This window comes from Triturus cristatus, chromosome 4_1, assembly GCF_964204655.1.
Source record: "Triturus cristatus chromosome 4_1, aTriCri1.1, whole genome shotgun sequence".
NCBI classification, from domain to species: domain Eukaryota; kingdom Metazoa; phylum Chordata; class Amphibia; order Caudata; family Salamandridae; genus Triturus; species Triturus cristatus.
This window is the reverse complement of record NC_140585.1, coordinates 249522515-249544197: the sequence shown is the minus strand read 5'-3', so window position 1 is coordinate 249544197 and position 21683 is coordinate 249522515. Positions and strand designations below refer to the sequence as shown.

At 48.9% G+C, this 21683-nt stretch overlaps 1 protein-coding gene across 3 annotated transcripts in view; it reads left to right on the top strand.

Annotated features, from left to right (window-relative positions):
* STRA8 (stimulated by retinoic acid 8) overlaps window positions 1-21683 on the top strand; it is a 181367-nt gene that overhangs the window by 4854 nt on the left and 154830 nt on the right. For all 3 annotated transcript variants that reach the window (XM_085650526.1, XM_085650525.1, XM_085650524.1), the window contains exon 2: window positions 3433-3636. In XM_085650526.1, the coding sequence (XP_085506652.1) occupies window positions 3439-3636 (198 nt within the window). In that variant the 5' untranslated portion in view covers window positions 3433-3438. The remainder of the gene's footprint in view (window positions 1-3432; window positions 3637-21683) is intronic.

Sequence of the window (21683 nt, the reverse complement as noted above, 5' to 3'; positions counted from 1 at the left end):
TTCTCAATATAGTCAAGTTTTTATTTTTTTATTTTTTTCAATTCATGTTTCTTAATTACCAGTGTCCAATCAGATTCAGTACATCATTTGAATTGCAACCATTTTCTCTTACTACAGGCCAGACATGTGCTGCTTCAGCTGAAACGGCTTGTGTTTTTTTTAAGCAGCATGGCCGCCCATGTAACACGGGCGCCCGCTTTCAATCACTTTAACCCTGCATTATCTTCTGTCTGTTTCAACCCATCAAAATGGATTCAGAAATGATTAGCACATGAAATCCTGTGAATTCCAGGTAGCACATAATCGTGTGATAATGGGCTGAAGCTGACAACAGCACATCTGTGTTACATGTAATCTGTACTAAAGCCACCTGACAGGTTGTTTTCAAAAGCCTGTTTAACACCACCACCAAAACCACCAGCATCAATACCACCACCACCACCGCCAATACCACCACCACCGCCAATACCACCACCAATACCACCACCATCGACACCACCAATACCACCACCACCACAAATACCACCTATACCCATACCCACACCACCAATACCACCACCACCAATACCTACAATACCACCAGCAATACCAACACCACCAATACCACCACCACCACCAGCAATACCACCACCACCAATCCAAAACCACCACCACCAATACTACCACCAACACCACTACCAGCAATACCACCTCTAGCAATACCAATACCCACACCGCTAATTCCACCAATACCACCACCGCCAATACCACCACCGCCAATACCTCCAATACCAACACCACCACCACCACCACCGCCTATTCCAATACCTGCAATACCAACACCACCACCACCAATACCACACTACCACCACCAATAGCAATACCACCAACACCACCAGCAATACCACCACCACCAATCCAAAACCACCACCACCCATACCAATACTACCACCAATACCGCTACCAGCAATACCGCCACCACCAATACCCACACCACCAATACCACAGCCAATACCACCAATTCCTCCACCACCAATACCTCCAATAATACCACCACCACCGCCAATACCACCACCACCAATGCTACCACCACCAGCAATACCACCACCACCAATACCATTACCACTGCCAATACCAATACTACCACCAACACCACTACCACCACTACCAATATCGCCACCACCACTAATACCACCACAAGTACCACCACCAACACCACCAACACTAATACCACTACCACCACCACCAATACCTCCACCCCACCAATAGCACACCACCATAAAATACCCCCACCAATACCACACCCCCACCACCAATACCACAGCACCACCAATACCACCACCACAATACCACCACCAGTACCCCACCACCAATACCACCACCACAAATACCACCAATACCACCACCAGTACCCCACCGCCACCACCACCAATACCAGTACCACCACACCACCATCACCAATACCAGTAACGCCACCACCAATACTGCCTCCACCAATACCACTACTACCACCAATATCAACACCACCGTGCTTCTCGCTCACTAGTAATAGCAGGGGCACTGTACGAGGCCAGAGCTGCAGCCGAGACCATCCCTTCCTCCCTCCATGCCTGCTATAAAGCACAGCCCGCCCTGCACCAGAAGGTGAAGCCATGGCCCTACTACAACTGGAGTGTTTTTTATTAGGCCAAAGATAGCAATGACATTATGCAATGCCACACTGCACACTCAAATCACAGAGAGGGCAGGAACTAGCCCCCCGCTCTTCCTCCCAAGCTGCAACAGTGTATTTACAGAGCGAAAGGTGTTGGAGCGCTTTGTTAGTGTTTATAGCTCTGATCATATGTAACTTTCACTTCACACTTTGTGTCTGTGTAATTTACAACACTTACACATCTTCTTCACTGCACTATTTATCACTACTTTGAAGACGTCGCAGGCTGGTCTCTTCCTCTGATATTTATAATCTAACAAACGGTCGAAGGCCCTTTATTTCAATGCAGTAGGTCTCACATTTGCAAGAGTTTAAGCTATTAGTATTGTAAATGACGATGCCTTTTATTTATGTCTTAAAACCCGAAACATAAATAAAAGGCATTGTCATTTACAATGCCAATTGCTCAAACTTGCGTAAAAGCGAGACCTATTGCATTGCAATTGCTTGTTAGTTAGATGACCAAGTCCCTGCAAAAAATCACAAACCTAGGGTCAGTGAATTACGGCTCAACATCATTAATACTTTCCTTGAGCAGAGCATAAATCTAGACTGTAAAAACAATAATGTAATGATCTCATTAAAACGTGAGTGGGACAGCAGATACTAATTTCTGCAGGTCGTCACCAGCCTCTTCTTGGACAAATTATTAGAGAGCTGTGTAGCAGAACAACAGTAAAAAACATATCTCGGAGAATGACCTAATGGTTTAGGGCAGGCCTTTGTTCATAAACTACTCTTCGGTAGTCCATGATTTTGGACAGAGGTGAGTCTTGTCTCTTCATTGTACTACACCTCTCTGCAGCATTAGAAATCATTGAATACAACATACTCTTAGATACTCTGCAAAAATGTGTTAGCATAGAGGACTGTGTGCTGAAACAGCTCTCTTCTTATCGTTGTATCCAACAAATGGAACTTCATATGGGCAACCACTGTGTGCCTTCCATTGCCATGAGACACTTTGTTTCACAGGACTCTGTCCCGCCTCCTGCGTTTTAATCTTTACATGTAGATCCACAGTGAGCTCCTAAATGATTTTGGAAATTACTACCATTAGTACCACGACAACACAAAATCAATCAGTGATTTGAGGAGAAATATAGTTCAGCGCTAAGGTGCGGTCCAAAACCTTTACCCCACTGGCATAGCTGATTTGAAATATAAATAGGCAGTACCGGTATTAGTGCAGGAAAGCACTGAGCAGCAGCTTGGGTGCCACTAACTCAGAAAAAGCATCACATTTGGCCTCCGTGGTTTGAGGGTTGCAAAATAATACTTCACCTAGGCATTGAGCGCAGTCTTTCACCATGTCCTCAGCCGTTCCACTGCATAGGGGACCCTTTTCTTCAATACAGTTTTGACTATGGAGTCCGGTGTTACTTTATTTAAAGTCACATGGAAAGTGTTTAGGGGGATATCCTGAATATACAGTAGTTCCGTGCATAACATTGGTACCTCACCATATTCAGGCTCAATTAAAAAAATATCTCCACAAAGAAAAAAACCCAAAGGTAAATGAAGAGCCTCTGTCTACTGTCTATTTTTTGGAGCTAAAATAATCCAGAGGCTAAGGCTAGGAAAGAAGAGAAGAATTATGTAAAAGCATTGTGTGGCATTGTGTTCTCCAACCGATATCTCTGGCATGCACTGTCCATTTTCCTTATTATTTCTGGATGGAGGAAAGATGGATTTGATTCATTTGTTTTTAGTTATATTCTCCTTTCTCCTTTTTTCAGTCCGGTATGTCAGCATACAGGGATAATGGCAGCAGTAGCTCTTTCTCCAGGGTGACTGCAGACTTCAACCTACACATGCAAGAGCCCAGCGTGACAAGGCGTCGTTTGTCTCAGGCAAGACAACGAGCAACTCTCGCAGGCCTTATCGGGCAACTGCGTGACACTGTCTACCCTGAGATGGATCCTTATAACATGGTGACAAAGGTATGTGAAAACATGCTAAATCCTGTTCATAGAATATCTATAACCCAACACTGGAAATTGTATACTGGATAAGAGAGGCAGAGATTATATCAAATCCACTTCCAGAGGTTTTTAAACACAAAGTCCAACAGTAAGTATTTTGAAGTGTTTCCAGCTGATGTCATTTAAAAAGATTATTTCTTCATATAAAAACAGCCAATGCATTTCACTCGTACACCAGCTTCACCAGGGCTGCAAATCTTTAATTAAACAATTGAAATCAACATTTATGTTGTTATATATATATATATATATATATATATATATATATATATATATATATATATATATATATATATATATATATATATACACACAAACAGTACCATGTACTAACAAAAGATTATTTTGGAAGAAGAAACTCATATTACTTCAGTTGGAATCCATCCCTTTCACTTATATATGCGAGTATTTTTTAAGATAGTATATTCACATTATTATATTGTATATTATACAGACAAAACAATATTTTCTATTTAGATCCTTTTAATTTAACGCATGCGAAAGATAAAGGAAGAGGGGGCAAAGGGTTGACGGGGTAGGCATGCTCATAATGAACCACTTCATTGTTTGAAACAGATTGACTTTATAAAGTTCCCATTTTCTAAATTGATTGTTCATATATTCTCTTAAAATCACATATCAGTTCCCAAATGTGGCATTCGAAATCCACCATCAGAAAGCACCTGTAATAGATGATATTTTACCTATTATGATGAAATGTATATTAAAATTTTTGTCAAGACAACTGGACGTGTCCTCATGCTACAATGTATGAAAATGACCCTGCCATAAGCTCCAGGCAGTTTATATGGAGGGATTGCTCTGCTGACGACCATTTTCCTCCTGCTGAGAATTCCCCACAACGGGCACCACAACCCAAGCCGCTGGGTCAGATTTGAAAACCAGATCTGCCTGGGAACCAACAATGGCGCGTCTGTTCCAGGCTTACATGTGTGAGATCCACCATTGCAGCTCCTCTTTGGCCTCCTCTGATAGGGGAACCAATTGAGAATATGGGAGACCTCATTTAAGGTGGAAATCTTGAGGTGTTATAGGGCCTGATAAAGGAGGGGACCTGGGAAGATAGCTTGTATGGAGGATGATAGAAGACCCACAATGCTGGCATTTTGTCTCAGGACGGTGGTCGGTATGGTAAAGGTCTTTCTGATTTTACGTTTGATCTTGGAGAGATTCTGAGATGGAAGTGACTGGGTTGAATCCTCCATGAACCCCAGAAATGGTAAGGTTTGGGAGAGCATAAGGTAAGATTTCGTCTTGTTGACCACAAAGCCATGAGATTCCAGAAGGGTATGGTCATTTGGAGATGACTCAATAATTTCTTTGGGCATTGGTCCAACAGAAGGATATTGTCTAAATAAACAGGCAGTCTGATCCCTCTAGCTCTCAAGTGTTCCACCACAGGTTTTAGGACCTTGGTGAAGCACCATGATGTAGATGAAAGACCGAAAGGGAGGGTGGTAAATTTGAAAATCAGAGATCGCCAATGGAATTGCAGAAAGAGCCTGTGAGGAAGAAATTGAGATAAGTATCTTTTAGATTTAGGCACACCTTCCAACTGTTCACCTGCAATAAATTCTTTAGGAGGTAGATGCCTTCCATTTTGAAGTGGCGTAAGACCAACCACTTGTTGAACTCTTTCAGATTTATTAATGGGTGTTTTCCCTCGTCCATCTTTTCCACTAGGAAAAGGATTCTGAGGAAACCATAACCATGTAATTCGGCCTGAACAATCGCTCCCTTCATGAGTTGTGGAATCTCCGCATCCTCTAGATTGGTTTGGGATTGGGGAAAAATTATAGGGTGCTGCCTCTGAGGCTAGATTGAGGAACCGTAGAACTGTATTTGGAAACCTCTTACTGTTTTGAAGCACCCAGGCGTCTACGGTAAGAGCCTCCCAGTTGTGAAAACAATTAGACAATCTGTCCTCGAGTATGATCCCCGAAAGGGGTTGAACACTCACTTTAAAATCAATTGTAGGATGCTTTGTTCCTGGAATTCCCTCTCGAGCCTCTATGGCGGGGGTAACTTCTGGTGAGATAGAAGTTGCCTAAATGGGACTAGCTGTGCCTCTGGCCCCGTTGTACCCCTGATCCTCTGGAGGAGGCCTGGTGAATGACACGGCCGGACGAGGATCCCCTACCACAACCGACATTGGCAAAAACACGAGGTGTAAAAATCCTCTTAATCGATGTCTGAGCCTCATCCAGGGAATTGAAAGGATTTACAAATTTTACTAACTCCCAAATGAAGGGATCTCCAAAGAGGCCTCCATGCCCAATGGAACCTACTTCAGATGTTGCCAACTCCCCTAGTTTTGGATCTATGTTTATTAGTAGGGATCTGTGCCTTGATTATGGCGTGTTGAGCTAATCCCTATTAGGATTTGGGGGAGATAAGGGGTCTGGATGCCTTAGGATCTTCGGCTATGTCTAGGATCTTGGACAAGGGGCCTGCCACATCTAATCACTGATTCTGACATGGTGCTAGGAATAGCGTATCTCCTTTTTGGTGTCACTTACAAAGTTGACCAAGAAGGTGGCCATCCTGGTGTTAATGTCAGGGGTAAGGGTGACTTTGCCCTACTAGGAGGGGCATGGGCACTTAGCCCGAAGGCAGCTGTAGCAGTTCTTTGTCCAAAGGTTTCCACAGACTGCCTGCCACATAGGCAGCTACCTTTGGAGCTGGAGACCACTCTGCAGAATGCAGATGCAACAAGTCGTTCGGGTCAAGAATGTCTGAATCTGGGGCTGCAGGGCCACTATCTGACTTGGATTCCCCTTGAAGGGAGGAAGTATTGTTGGATGGACACCAAGGGCTGGTTGGCTACCCCTCGCTATCACCATCTGTGGCTGTAGGGGAATCATCCCCATCCATGGGGTCCAGAGAAGGGGGAGAAAAGGATGGACCCCCAGAAGTACTGGGGTTCAGGATTCCGGAAGGGGGAGTTGGGACTCCATGAAGGTCCTTTTTAGGAGCGAAAAAGCATCCAGGTCAACCTGGGGGCATTTGCGCTTAGCATCTGATAGTGCCTGAGGCTATCCTGGAAGTTTAGGGGCTGAAGGCCCCGAGGATTATTTCCTCGGAGCCAGAGGTTGTTGTCACTGTGTTTGTATTTGGAGGATTATCTTTTCCAAGTTCACCACGACCTGTGAAACTGCTTTTAATATGGAAGCATCCATTAACTGGCAAAAATCATCGTCAATAGGGAGGTAGGTTATTTCCTCCTCCTTGATGTACTAATTGGAGTCCTCCCCCAATTACTCAGCAGGGTCCTGCATCTTTATAGTGACTGAGTACAGATCCAATAAATATATGTATGTAGATAGAGGACAATAATAACTGGTGGAAAGCCAGGTAGGACAATTAAAGGTTTGTGTGAGAAGCTGGCCTGGTACATGATGTCCACTAATGTAATTGGGCACCTTGCACCAGTCCAGACTACCTTTATGGTGATTTAAGAGGTCTTAGAAAGCTCTTTAAGTGGTAGCTGTGGAGAGCAGCCTTCAGGCCTAGTCCAGAAGGAGTGTAAAGCAGCTTGTTTTACCAGAATGCAATCTTATAGTATAGATTAAGTGAAAAAGAACCACACAAGGCATTTATAAAAAAGATGAATTTATTATATAATACTCTCTAACACGTTTAGATATCTCCTACCTGGAGATAATCACAATGCACACAATACTTTGCAAAGAAACACAGTAAATAGCACAGAATACACAGTGGGCCTGGGGGGGGGGGGGACCAAACCATATACTAAGAAAGTGGTATAAGAACCACGACTCGGATCAAGACCAGGTCGAGAGGACGTAGAATTGCTGGGGACCCAAGGAACCACCCAAGGTGACTAGGTAGGGATCCCACAGAGAGCGTGTGCAGTGTGAGAACACAACCGCGTGCTCCGTACAATTCTGCGTGCAAGTTGCGGTTGGATTTTTAACGATTAAGGACCCTTCCCAGTGGACCCTGAAGAAACCCAGTGGAAGACAGAAGGTTGGAGAGTCACCCCACCCGTGGATACCCTAGTACCCACGTTACCTACACGGAAAAGCCGGGTGCATATGTGTAACATGGTGTCGGAAACTGGCGTTGAATCCAATGCAGGAAAGTGCTGCTGCTGAAGGAGGATAAAGTGTCCGTGGAAACCGAGGATGGATTCTTGATGAGAGGTACCTGCAAGCAAAGGGGACAGAGTCTATGTCACTCAGGAGTGACCAGGATATTCGGAAGACGAATGCCCTCCGATGTCGGGTGTTGCAGGATGGGTGACGGTGACCTTGGCTCTGCAGCTGTGAGAACCAGGTGACGGTGAGGAGGACCAGGAGCCGTGCACGACCTGTCCCACCAAGGATGTCGAGTGATGAGGGGCTGCACTCCGGCGGGAGCACCAACAAGCCTTGGGCGATGCAACCAAAGTAGGAATTGAAGAAGGAGCAATGTTGGGACCAGCAAGGTCCAGAGGACTCACGAAAAGCAGGGAAGTCATGTCAGGATCGGAGCAATCAGAGAAAGCCCAAAAGAAACAAAGATGACCCTCAAATGGACCCACAGGCTGGAGGGACTGGAGTCGTGAGAGGACCTTAAGCAGCTCACCAAAAGATGCAGGCAACGATGCACAACAATGCGGTGTGGCTGAAGATTCTGGTCTCTGGAGATGTTCGAGGTTGGGCTACTTGTATCCCGAAGATCTTCTTGGAAGGAAGCCAACAAGCCTTTGCAACTGCAAGTTGACGCGGTGCACAGGGGTTCGGTTATTGCAACCCCCACTAGGGATACTGGCCTCAAACTTGGTGAGAGGGTAGGACAGGCCTCGGGAGCTGTGCAAAACCACCACCTGTGATGCAGAAACTTAACGAGTCTGGAGGAGCTCAGGATCAGCAGACCGGCTGACTTAGTTGCGGTGCCTGCAAATGCAGGGGAGTGACTCCTTTACTCCAAGGGAGATTCCTTCAGATGTCTTTGATGCCCACAGGTCTTGGAAGGTTCCTGTATGGTGCACAGACGATACAGCAGTTGGCGAAATAGGTTTAGCCCCCTGATATCGCTTGAGGAGAATGATTGACTCAATAGCTCCTCACTCACAGCAGATCCCTGGCATAGACGGAAAGAGAGGAACATGACCCCCGAGGAACCACAAGAGGCAGTAATAGAGATAATACAAACAAACACCTCATTAACTCTCCGGCATCGGGAGAAGGCCGAAATCCCGTGTAACTGTAGGGGGGAGAGCCTTGGTAAATCCTCAATACAGTTAACCGTACCAGGGGGGGGAGATACCTTAGCACTGAGTGAGACAAGGGAAAAGAGCAGTGAGTACACATCACGGGGTAGTGGACCAGTACCAGGAACAACGACGGGATTGTTAATATATCATCTAACCCGGCAGGCATAGCTAGTACATACAAAATTTCGGGAGGGATACAACTCATCTCCTGGAATATAGCCGGTTTGGCAAATAAATTCAATAACTATGAGTGGAGGCAGTACATAAATCAGTTCCAGATAATCAGCCTCCAGGAGACCTGGGTGGTTGACAACAGTCTCTTTCAAATGCCTGGGTACAAATGCTTTTTTGTCCAAGCCCAAAAATCAAGATCATGCAGAGCTAGGGGTGGCCTGTCCATATATGTGGACCTAAATATACAGGGATCATGGACAGGCACAAATTGATCCTCGCAGAACCTTCAGGCTGTACGGTTTAAGGGCAAAGGGCTAAAGTTGATCCTGTTTAATGTTTATAATAATGGGTCCCCAGGGAATAACAATACACTCCCCCTGGAATTGGATCATGGGTTGAACCAAGAGATGGAAGCGAGCAAGGGGGCACCAGCCCCTGCTATTCTAGTTATGGGTGATTTTAACTGCCATCTTTGCCCGGCTTTACTTCCCACTGATGCCGACTGGTCCCATTGCCCAGTTAAAAATGGACCCCATTTTTGCCACACACAGGAAGGCTTGGCCTTCACCAAACTTTTAGACACTCACGACTTAGTGCATACCATGAATATGATGGCTGTGGACAAAGATGGGATGTTCCCTCCCACCTTTAAGGGTCGAGGCTGCTCTTCATTCATTGACTACATTGTTTTATCTAGCCCCCTAAAACATAGGGTCATAGCCGCAGGGATTGAATGGAGTCCTTTCAGTGACCACAATCCTGTGGTATTGGAGCTCTTTTATCAGCCCCAGTTGGGCAGGGAACAGTCGGGTGGTATCCACCAGAGAGCAACAGACCAGGGGAGGCGGCTTAGGTGGTCAAAGATAGATGGGGAACACTTCTATAAATACCTTATGGACAGAGGGAAAACCTTCATTGATGACTGTCTTGATCCCTCAGTGGAGGGGTTACTATTAATTGAAGCATATGGGCAGATAACTAACCTGGTGGATGGGCTTTTAAAAACTAGCGCCCCAACAAGGAGAACTGATTGCCCGAGATGGTTCGATGGGGACTGTTCCTGCGCTTTAAGGGACCTTAAAGGTAGCCTTAAGGAAAGGCCAAGGGATAAACAAAAAGTAGCCCAGTATAGATCGAGGTACAAGAAAGAGATTAAGAGAAGGAAAGCAACTCTACAGGGTGAAGCATGGGCTGACTTAAGAGAGGCCGCAGAAAGGAGAGATATCACAGAGTTCTGGAGAATAATTAACAAACCCTGTTTCCAGGACAAGAATGCACCAGTGATTGGAACAAATATTCTCCCGGACCAGTGGCTGACACACTTTAAGGGTTTGTACAATTTTGGCCCAGTACCCAGTGTAGAGGAGGGGGGGATAACTAAGCTGGGGCAGGACGTTCATTTCTCTCTAAAAGAAATCACAGCGGGAATTGAGGGTTTGACAAAAAATAAGGCACCCGGTCCTGATGGGACACCTCCAGATTTGTTCCTAAGCAATATTGAGCTATGGGCCCCAATACTCACGAGAGTGATAAATGCCGCCATTAGGCTGGGCCTTCCCCGATCTTGGTCAACGGCCATAATTGTTCCGATTTTTAAAAAGGGGAACAGGGACAGCCCACAATGCTACCGTCCAATCTCATTGATTGATGTGTCAGCCAAAATATTGGGCCGGGTAATTTTGAACCGCCTGACTGAGTGGACCGAGGAGAATAATATTATCTCGGACACTCAGTATGGCTTTAGAACAGGGAGATCCACAAGTGATCAATGTTTGAACCTGTATATGCTGGTTGCGAAATACACCAAAGCCAGCAATGAAGCCGTTTATCTGGGGTTTATGGATCTGGCGGCCGCCTTTGACCATGTAAATCGGGATAAACTGTGGTCCATGATGATACATTTGGGGATTGACTTGGGACTGATTAACATCTTGAGGGAACTACATAGGGACACTTCAGCAAGAGTACGCTACAACATGGAGGGAGGTTTGACGGAATCCTTCCCATGTACTAGCGGGGTGAGGCAAGGGTGTATTTTGGCCCCCTTTTTATTCTCACTATATATTAACAACTTAGAGAAGTACCTGACCAATTTAAAAACTGATTGCCCATGCGTAGGATCGCGTCCCATCCCAGTTCTTCTTTATGCTGATGACGCGGTCCTACTTGCATGTACCCCTAAGAGCTTACAGCTGCTAATAGATGGTTTTGTAAAGTTCATGGCAAATTTAGACCTATCGGTGAATTTGGGCAAGTCATATGTGATGCTGGCTGGTAATAAACCCTGTAATAATTTTTCTTATAATATAGGTAGCCACACACTAGAAAAAGTTCAGGCCTTTTCCTATCTGGGCCTATTGTTTGATGGCTCCTTGCAATTTAAACCCCTGGTTGAGGAACGCTGTTGTAGGTTGATATCCTCCAATGGTGCTATCGCAGGCTATGGGCGTAGAGTGGGCCGATGGTCCCCCGAGCAAACAATTAATCTTTATGGAGCGGTTTGCCGCTCCAAGGCCATTTATGGCGCAGAAGTGTGGGGATTTGTAAATATCCAGCAGTTACAGAGGGAGGAAAATAAAATTTTACGCTCAATTCTGAAGATCCCACAGAGCACCCCTGCTGTAATAGCCCACAGAGAATTAGGGAGGCCATATTTAGAAGATTTGGTCAAACTCCGACCTATTCTGGCATGGATGAGATCCTGGCTTAGTCCTGAGGCGACCTTAAGTAGACAAATCATAAATGATTGCCTGGGAAGGGATAGAAGCTTGAGCATTCCATGGTTGAAATATGTACTGACGAGTCTGGATAACCTTGGCCGTAAGGATCTCTTCCTAAATCCAACGAGAATTGTGTCACAAGACCAGTTGATTATAAAGAAATGATTCTTGGCCCAGAGATGCAAAAGCACGGTGAACGCCCATAGCCTGGTAAAAAAATAGTGAGGGGATGGAGCCGTACTTGTATCTCATGCATAATGCTCAGGACAGATTTTTAATGGTGCGTTTTAGGCTCAATCTTTTACCTTATTTATTGGCTGACCCACCAGGTTTTATATCACCGATTGAGCAGAAGGGTGCCTGCGGCTGCGACAATAGGTCTCCGCTGGACACCCTTCATTTTGTACTTTTGTGTCCCTTTTATTCAATGCCTAGGCGCAGATTGCTAGTAAGAATCTTAAAGCAAGCGAAATTTGCACACGCTAAAGATGCATTAACTTTTTTGCAAAAAGCGGCCGACCCCCTGACACTCTGTAGTATTATGAATTTTATCAGAGTTGCGGTACGACTAAGGGCAACTAGAGAACCAATCTGATTGTCTTTTAAAATGAAATGTGTTGTTGAGTTTTCTTTCTACTAAATATGTAGTAGCAGTCAGGTTTCTGGATAATGATTTAATTGTATTTTAATTGCCTGTATATGTGTGCTTTTATGATGTTTTTTACCATCGAATAAAGAAATACTGACTGACTGACTGATACAGCAGAATGGAAGGGAGATGAATCCAAGCTCAAACGAAGTCCAGCGAAGTCCAGAGTGCCCAGACGGTAGAAGTAGAAGTGGGGTCTTATCTGAATGTTGTCCCTTGACAAATCTAGTGACCCACTGTTGGACCTATGTCCTAGGGGTAGCATGACTTCCATTAACAGGCGTTCCTCTCAACATGGCGTTTCGTGCTTGCATCCTCCTCAGTCCGCAATCCAGCGCGACACCACTCAAAAAGGACACCACACTGAATATATTTTAACGTTTACTCAAATCCTTCCAATTTACTTCTTTTACGGAAATTCTCAGTTCCACATGACAGAAATATGCATTACACTTACTTTTAAAATGACAGAATTAATCCAACAATACATTTCATAAGATAGTCTCAAAAACACCCTTTGAGCTTCAAATCACATTTCAAAAGAGCAATTAGTTCCCTTTAAACATTCGATCCGATGGTTCCCCTCCCAACTATACCACCTGACACTTATACTGCCAATCCTATCCAATCTCTGCCTTTAGGCGCTACCTTGGACATTCACTGTGGCTGGCAACTCATTGGTTCATTCTAGGCGGTCTACAGAACTCTGCCTATTTCCTAACCAACATCTTATAACATTTACATTAACATGGTATTCGAACTCAAGCTGTCACTGGATGGGAGATTGCTTCTCCTCGACACCGTGTGGGAGGACTGTATTCCCCAATGGTCAGTCTCGTGTTAACTCAAGTCTCTTTCCTCGTATTATTTGCTAAGAGCCTGCGTTCCCCAGTAACTGAACCTAATGGATCAGGAGAACAACTGCCTGCTGCGGCGTACTCCCAGGTGCCCCCCGGGGACTCTCTTTCAACCCCCACACCTTCTGGTGCCCCGCTTACTGTGATCGCGCTGGTTGTCCCCTCAGTAGTAGCGCTGAATCCGGCACTGAAGGGTCCTGTTTCAGGGTGACTGAACTCATGGCACCCGATGGGGAAATCCTGACATAGAGTCAGAGGGCGTCACACTAGGCACCCCCACTGAAGTGCCTCTACAACGCTTACTCTTCGGCGGGTGTCCTCCGTTGTCGCTGGCCTTTCCTTGACGCTTCCCAAAGCTATTGGCCTCACTTCCTGGGGGCTTGGCCAGCCGGCCGGGCCCCGGGTCGATCCGGACTCAGTTGAGGGAGGCGCCCGCTGTCTCCAGAAACAGCGTGTCAAACGGGGCGCGGCCTTCCTTAGCTACCGGCAGCAGAGAGGGGCGGCGCTACGGCCCTTCACACGTGATCTGAGGGTGCCGGCCTCCAAGCCTGTCGCGTCCCTCTCTTCTCTCAGGCGAAACTCCTCACCCGCTCCTCACAGGAAGCCTCGCACAAACTCCCTTCAGCAGCGAGCCACCTCCAGAGGACAACAGGAGCCCTCCGATCTCAGGGTGGCGGCGGTGATCGTTACAGGTAGGGTCTCGTGGAGAGGAAGAAAAAGGGGGGGGGGCCAAATTAAGGGTGCCAGGAATTCTTCTGTGCAGTTAGATTAGGGTCCAGAACCCTCTCATTTCCTGGGGATGGACATCGCCCCTCTTAGTGGGGGATGAGGATAGGGAGTCGGTCACAGACTGCTCCTGGACCTCTTTCAAGGAGTCTGGCCACTGGATCTCCAGATAACGCTGATCTCCGACTGCGTTCAGGGCCCGGTCGCACGGTTAGGGGTGATGTCACCAGGAGTGGAAATCTATGCAGGCCCTTGAACCTGTCCGTTCCTTTTCCAGCACAACCACCTCCTCACACAGGCGCCTTCCTCCTGTTTTCCACGCAGTTCACCCTCCTAAAATGGCTACCCTCCTGCCACCTCTATTTATCACCTTGGGCCTGACTTGCCAGAAGGGCCCAGAAGGTTCTGGAACCTCTCATGGCAAGTCATGGCCCAGGTGTCAGAGTGACAGTTGGAGCCACCATTTTGCGCATCTCACCTTCCTCATCTATTCTCTACAGGGGAGCACCTTGCGTCTTTCCCTCAAGTGAGGAGGAAAAGGCGCCCAGAACCTCTACATCAGCACCAAAAAGTTAGGTAGACAGAAAAAATGAGAAGGGGAAAAAGGACAAAAATAATAAAATGAGGAGGGAACTGCCAAAGGGCTGACAGGTCTAACACGCGTCCCCCCCAGCTGAAAGTGGGGAGAGCTACCCAACCCCTTGGGAGTCCTCTTCACTAAGGCGGAAATACCTGGAGAGACCGTCAGCATTGGCGTGGTCCACTCCTGGGCGATGTTCCACCCTAAAGTCCATCCCCTGTAGGGAAATGGACCACCTCAACAGCTTGGGATTTTCGCCCCTCATTTGCATCAGCCACCTGAGGGGCCGGTGGTCGGTCTGAACCAGGAAGTGCGAGCCAAACAGGTATGGCCGCAGCTTCTTCAGAGCCCACACCACCGCAAAAGCTTCCCTCTCAATTGCACTCCACCTCTGCTCCCGGGGGAGTAGTCTCCTAGATAGGAAAACCACCGGTTGGTCTAGACCCTCATCATTAAGTTGCGACAGCACTGCTCCAATACCGTGCTCCGACGCATCTGTCTGGACGATGAACTCCTTAGCGAAGTCAGGGGCCCTGAGAACAGCTGCCGCACACATGGCCTTTTTCAAGGTGTCAAAAGCTTGTTGACATCCCTCGGTCCAGATCACCCGTCGTGGGTGCTTTTTGGAAGTGAGCTCAGTCAAGGGGGCTACGATGGTACCGTATCCCTTGACAAAGCGTCGGTAGTAACCAGTGAGGCCCAAGAAGGCCCGGACCTCCGTCTGAGTCTTGGGGGGCTCCCAGGCCATGATGGTTTCGATCTTGGCCTGGAGGGGTTGCACCTTACCCCGACCCACCAAGTGACCGAGGTACACTACCGACCCCTGCCCGATCTGGCACTTGCTGGCCTTGATCGTCAGACCTGCCTGCTGCAAGGCCTGAAGAACGGCCTGAAGGTGACTCAGATGGTCCTCCCAGCTGCGGCTGAAGACGGCGATGTCATCCAGGTACGCAACTGAAAAGGCTTCCATTCCAGAGAGGACCTGGTTCACCAATCGCTGGAACGTAGCAGGGGCGTTCTTGAGCCCGAAGGGCATCACACAGAACTGGTAGTGACCCTCGGGGGTGGAGAAGGCTGACCTTTCCTTGGCTCCATCCGTTAGGGAAATCTGCCAGTACCCAGATGTGAGGTCGAAGGTACTGAGATATTGGGCAGCTCCCAACCGGTCAATGAGCTCATCCGCTCTCGGGATAGGATGAGCATCTGTCTTTGTCACTGAATTCAGTCCTCTGTAATCCACACAGAACCGGAGTTCTGGGGTAGTGCCCGGTGGGGCAGCTTTGGGTACCAGTACCACCGGACTGGACCAAGGACTTCCTGAAGGCTCAATTACTCCTAGCTCTAGCATCTTGGTAACTTCCTCATGGATGCTAGCCTTCACCTTATCCGACAGTCGGTAGGACTTGGACTTCACAGGTGGGCTGTCCCCTGTGTCCACATCATGGGTACACAGATGAGTCCTTCCCGGAATAAGGGAGAACAAGGAAGCAAACTGCTCCAGTACCTGGCGACAGTCCTTCCGTTGTTCAGGAGTAAGTGACGGTGAAAGGATCACTCCCTCCACCGATCCATCCTTCTCTCGGGACGCAAACAGATCGGGAAGAGGTTCACTGTCCTCTTCCTCTGACCCATCAGTTACCATCATTAACGTGACCTCGGGTCTCTCTTGGTGAGGCTTGAGGCGGTTGACATGGAGCACCCGATGGGGCTGCCTGGGGGTCTTAAGATCTACCACGTAGGTAACCTTGCCCTTTTTCTCAACCACCTCAAAGGGACCTGACCAGCGATCCTGGAGGGCACTAAGCTCTCCAGGTTCCATCACCCACACCTTCTGGCCAGGCTCCAGCTCCACCGGGTGAGCGTTTCGGTCATACCATTCCTTCATGACCGTTTGGCTGGCTTCTAGGTTTTCAGAAGCTTGCTTCCACAACCTAGCCATTTGGCTACGAAAGGCCAGCATGTAGCTCACCACATCCGTGGGAAGTTTTCTGGGAGACTTTTCCCATCCTTCCTTCACCAGGCTGAGGGGTCCACGCACAGGGTGCCCGTACAACAATTCGAAGGGGCTGAAGCCCACTCCCTTCTGTGGTACCTCCCTGTACGAAAACAGCAAACAAGGTAGGAGGATGTCCCATCTCCTCCGCAGGCTCTCGGGCAGACTCCGGATCATGCCCTTCAAGGTTTTGTTAAACCTTTCCACCAGACCATTAGTCTGGGGGTGATAAGGAGTGGAGAACCGGTAGGTAACTCCACACTCTTTCCACATAGCCCGCATGTGTGCCGACATGAAGTTGGTACCTCTGTCCGACACCACTTCTTTGGGGAATCCCATCCGGGTAAAAATTCCCATAAGGGCCCGTGCCACCGCAGGTGCAGTAATGGTCCTCAGAGGGATAGCCTCTGGGTACCGTGTGGCATGATCCACCAGGACCAGGATAAACCTGTGACCGGCCGATGTTGGTGGATCCAATGGCCCGACAATGTCGATGCCCACCCTTTCCAAGGGGGTACCAACGACAGGCAGTGGTTCCAGGGGAGCTTTCAGCTTCACCCCTGTCTTCCCACTAGCTTGGCAGGTTACACACGTCCTACAAAAAGTATCGGACGTAATCCTCATCTGAGGCCAGTAAAAATGAGGGACAAGTCGAGCAAAGGTCTTGTCTTGTCCCAAGTGTCCTGCCAAGGGTATTTCGTGAGCCAGTCCTAATAGGAAGGCTCGGTAACGCTGGGGAACTACCAAGGCCCGGGATGAACCATGCACCGGAGCCTTGGGTTCGCTATACAGGAGTCCATCTTCCCAGTATATGTGGAAGTTCCCCGAATCGTTACCCGCTGCCTGGGCTTCGGCCTGCCGCCGTAAACCCTCAAGGGTAGGGCACTCCTTCTGGGCTCGACAAAACTCTTCCCTAGTGGGTCCTCCCTCCACCTGCCAGTCTGCAGGGGTAGGCAAGCCCTCCAGGGACGTTACATCCCCCTCCGTAGACTCCGGGACCACCTTAGTTGCCCCATCCACCTTTGGAGGGTCAGATGCCGGGGCAGGCTTTCCCCGTCCCCGTCTACCCTTTCCGGCAGCTGGTTGGGCCTTTGTCCCAGGCTCCAACCTCTGTGAATCCCCTCTTCGGGTGGTCATGGACCGAGTGTGGGCACACGTCCACTCAGGGGTCCCCAACATTCCCATGTGGGCCCTGAACTCAACCTCCTTCCACGCCGAGTGTTCAAGGTCGTTTCCCAACAGGCAGTCGACCGGCATGGCAGGGCTGATCGCAACTCGTAGAGGACCCGCCACCCCTCCCCACTCAAAGGGAACCTGGGCCACCGGATAGTGACCCTCTCGGTTGTCAGCCATCACAACCGGGTGGACTACATTGGGGACCACCTGCTCTGGGGACACCAGCTGACTCCTTACCATAGTCATGCTGGCTCCTGTGTCCCTCAGAGCCTCCACCCTCCGGGCATTGATGGTGACCCATTGCCTGTACTTAGTAGTATTCGAGGGCATCTGGGTCTTAGGAACCATCTCACAATCCCCTAAGGACACTAGGGTTAGCCCTGCCCACTCACCTCCCTTATCTAGGGGCAACTCCTCCCCGAGCACTACACTTGCCACTCCAGGGGTCTTTCCTCCAATGGGAGGGTGTGGTCTCTTGGGACACTTGGCATCCCCCTTATAGTGCCCAACCTCACCACACTCGTAACAACGGACAACCCTAGGCTGCTGACCACGGTCAGGATAAGGGGGTTTGTGGGGAACAACCTTAGGAGGGAATCCTACTCCCTTCCCTGGTGAACTCTTTTGGGGGCCTTTAGAGAACTCCCTCTTTTTGTCTTCCCCCCCTTTCTTCTGGGGGGCGCCCTGTCCAGCCCCTTGGAAATTCCCTCCAGTCCCTTTTGAGGATACCCGGGTACTCGCCCAGATATCCGCCTCCTCTGCAAGCTTCCTGGGATTAGTGAGCTTGCTGTCTACGAGGTGCTGACGCAGCTCTGGAAAACTTTTCTCGAGGAGATGCTCCTTTAAGATTAAATTGTACAGTCCCTCATAGTCCTTGACTTCACTACCTTGCACCCAGCCCTCTAAGGCTTTCCGGGCATAGTCCAAGAAGTCCACCCAATTCTGAGTGGACAACTTCTGACTACCCCGGAACCTCTGCCTGAATTTTTCAGGGGTCAGTCCGAATTTCCTTACTAGGGCTACCTTCATGACGGGGTACCTGGTCTGGTCTGGCTGTTCTAGCGCTAACAAGGCATCCCTCCCCACCGGAGGCATATACCTATACAGGCCACCCCCCCCACTGGGCTTCAGGGACCCCATGGGCTCTTAGAGAAACCTCATAGGCAGCCAGCCATTTCACAATATCATCCCCTATGCCATAGCTAGCAACCACGTCTTTGGGCAGGTAGGGCCTGGACTCTCTCGAGACTTCTCTCGGTATGCTGCCACCATTAGGACTGCTGGGGGTTCCAAGTTGAAGGACTTTGAGCTCTAACTCTTTTAAGTGAAGCTCGTGGAGGAACCTCCTCTCCTCCCTCTCCTTTTCCAACCGGGCCAGATCCATTCTAAGCTGTCTCTCTTCCCTCCGATCAACTAGGTCAGCAGAGGACAGGCTTCCCCCTGAGGCGCTACTTCCCACTCTTGATGGGGCCCTGGACCCAACGTCCATATTACCGCTCCCAGGGGGTAGAAGGACTTCCGGTTCTTCTAGGAGATCTAGTTCTGGTTCTTCTTCCCGTTTCCCGCTAGGGTGGGCCATAACCCAGGCTCTTAAGCTTGCCTGGAGCTCTGTCTTCTTCACCCCCTGCTTAAAGAATACCCCCCGTTCCTGGCAGAACTCCCTCAATTGGGCCGCTGTGTACTCCTCCAGCCTACCCAATTCGAATTCCATCCTACCAGATGGGACCCCAACACAGGAACTTTACTCAAGAAGGGAATATACACAGGACAATTTCAAAAAAATCCTCCAATTAGAAAACAATCTGGAGAAAACTCCAGTCAAAACAATCCAGTGTAGGTGGTGATGCGCGCAAAACTGCCACTAAGCGGATGCAAGCACTGAATAAGTAATCCCACCGCTGAGCACCAACTTGTTGGACCTATGTCCTAGGGGTAGCATGACTTCCATTAACAGGCGTTCCTCTCAACATGGCGTTTCGTGCTTGCATCCTCCTCAGTCCGCAATCCAGCGCGACACCACTCAAAAAGGACACCACACTGAATATATTTTAACGTTTACTCAAATCCTTCCAATTTACTTCTTTTACGGAAATTCTCAGTTCCACATGACAGAAATATGCATTACACTTACTTTTAAAATGACAGAATTAATCCAACAATACATTTCATAAGATAGTCTCAAAAACACCCTTTGAGCTTCAAATCACATTTCAAAAGAGCAATTAGTTCCCTTTAAACATTCGATCCGATGGTTCCCCTCCCAACTATACCACCTGACACTTATACTGCCAATCCTATCCAATCTCTGCCTTTAGGCGCTACCTTGGACATTCACTGTGGCTGGCAACTCATTGGTTCATTCTAGGCGGTCTACAGAACTCTGCCTATTTCCTAACCAACATCTTATAACATTTACATTAACATGGTATTCGAACTCAAGCTGTCACTGGATGGGAGATTGCTTCTCCTCGACACCGTGTGGGAGGACTGTATTCCCCAATGGTCAGTCTCGTGTTAACTCAAGTCTCTTTCCTCGTATTATTTGCTAAGAGCCTGCGTTCCCCAGTAACTGAACCTAATGGATCAGGAGAACAACTGCCTGCTGCGGCGTACTCCCAGGTGCCCCCCGGGGACTCTCTTTCAACCCCCACACCTTCTGGTGCCCCGCTTACTGTGATCGCGCTGGTTGTCCCCTCAGTAGTAGCGCTGAATCCGGCACTGAAGGGTCCTGTTTCAGGGTGACTGAACTCATGGCACCCGATGGGGAAATCCTGACATAGAGTCAGAGGGCGTCACACTAGGCACCCCCACCGAAGTGCCTCTACAACGCTTACTCTTCGGCGGGTGTCCTCCGTTGTCGCTGGCCTTTCCTTGACGCTTCCCAAAGCTATTGGCCTCACTTCCTGGGGGCTTGGCCAGCCGGCCGGGCCCCGGGTCGATCCGGACTCAGTTGAGGGAGGCGCCCGCTGTCTCCAGAAACAGCGTGTCAAACGGGGCGCGGCCTTCCTTAGCTACCGGCAGCAGAGAGGGGCGGCGCTACGGCCCTTCACACGTGATCTGAGGGTGCCGGCCTCCAAGCCTGTCGCGTCCCTCTCTTCTCTCAGGCGAAACTCCTCACCCGCTCCTCACAGGAAGCCTCGCACAAACTCCCTTCAGCAGCGAGCCACCTCCAGAGGACAACAGGAGCCCTCCGATCTCAGGGTGGCGGCGGTGATCGTTACAGGTAGGGTCTCGTGGAGAGGAAGAAAAAGGGGGGGGGGGGCAAATTAAGGGTGCCAGGAATTCTTCTGTGCAGTTAGATTAGGTCCAGAACCCTCTCATTTCCTGGGGATGGACATCGCCCCTCTTAGTGGGGGATGAGGATAGGGAGTCGGTCACAGACTGCTCCTGGACCTCTTTCAAGGAGTCTGGCCACTGGATCTCCAGATAACGCTGATCTCCGACTGCGTTCAGGGCCCGGTCGCACGGTTAGGGGTGATGTCACCAGGAGTGGAAATCTATGCAGGCCCTTGAACCTGTCCGTTCCTTTTCCAGCACAACCACCTCCTCACACAGGCGCCTTCCTCCTGTTTTCCACGCAGTTCACCCTCCTAAAATGGCTGCCCTCCTGCCACCTCTATTTATCACCTTGGGCCTGACTTGCCAGAAGGGCCCAGAAGGTTCTGGAACCTCTCATGGCAAGTCATGGCCCAGGTGTCAGAGTGACAGTTGGAGCCACCATTTTGCGCGTCTCACCTTCCTCATCTATTCTCTACAGGGGAGCACCTTGCGTCTTTCCCTCAAGTGAGGAGGAAAAGGCGCCCAGAACCTCTACATCAGCACCAAAAAGTTAGGTAGACAGAAAAAATGAGAAGGGGAAAAAGGACAAAAATAATAAAATGAGGAGGG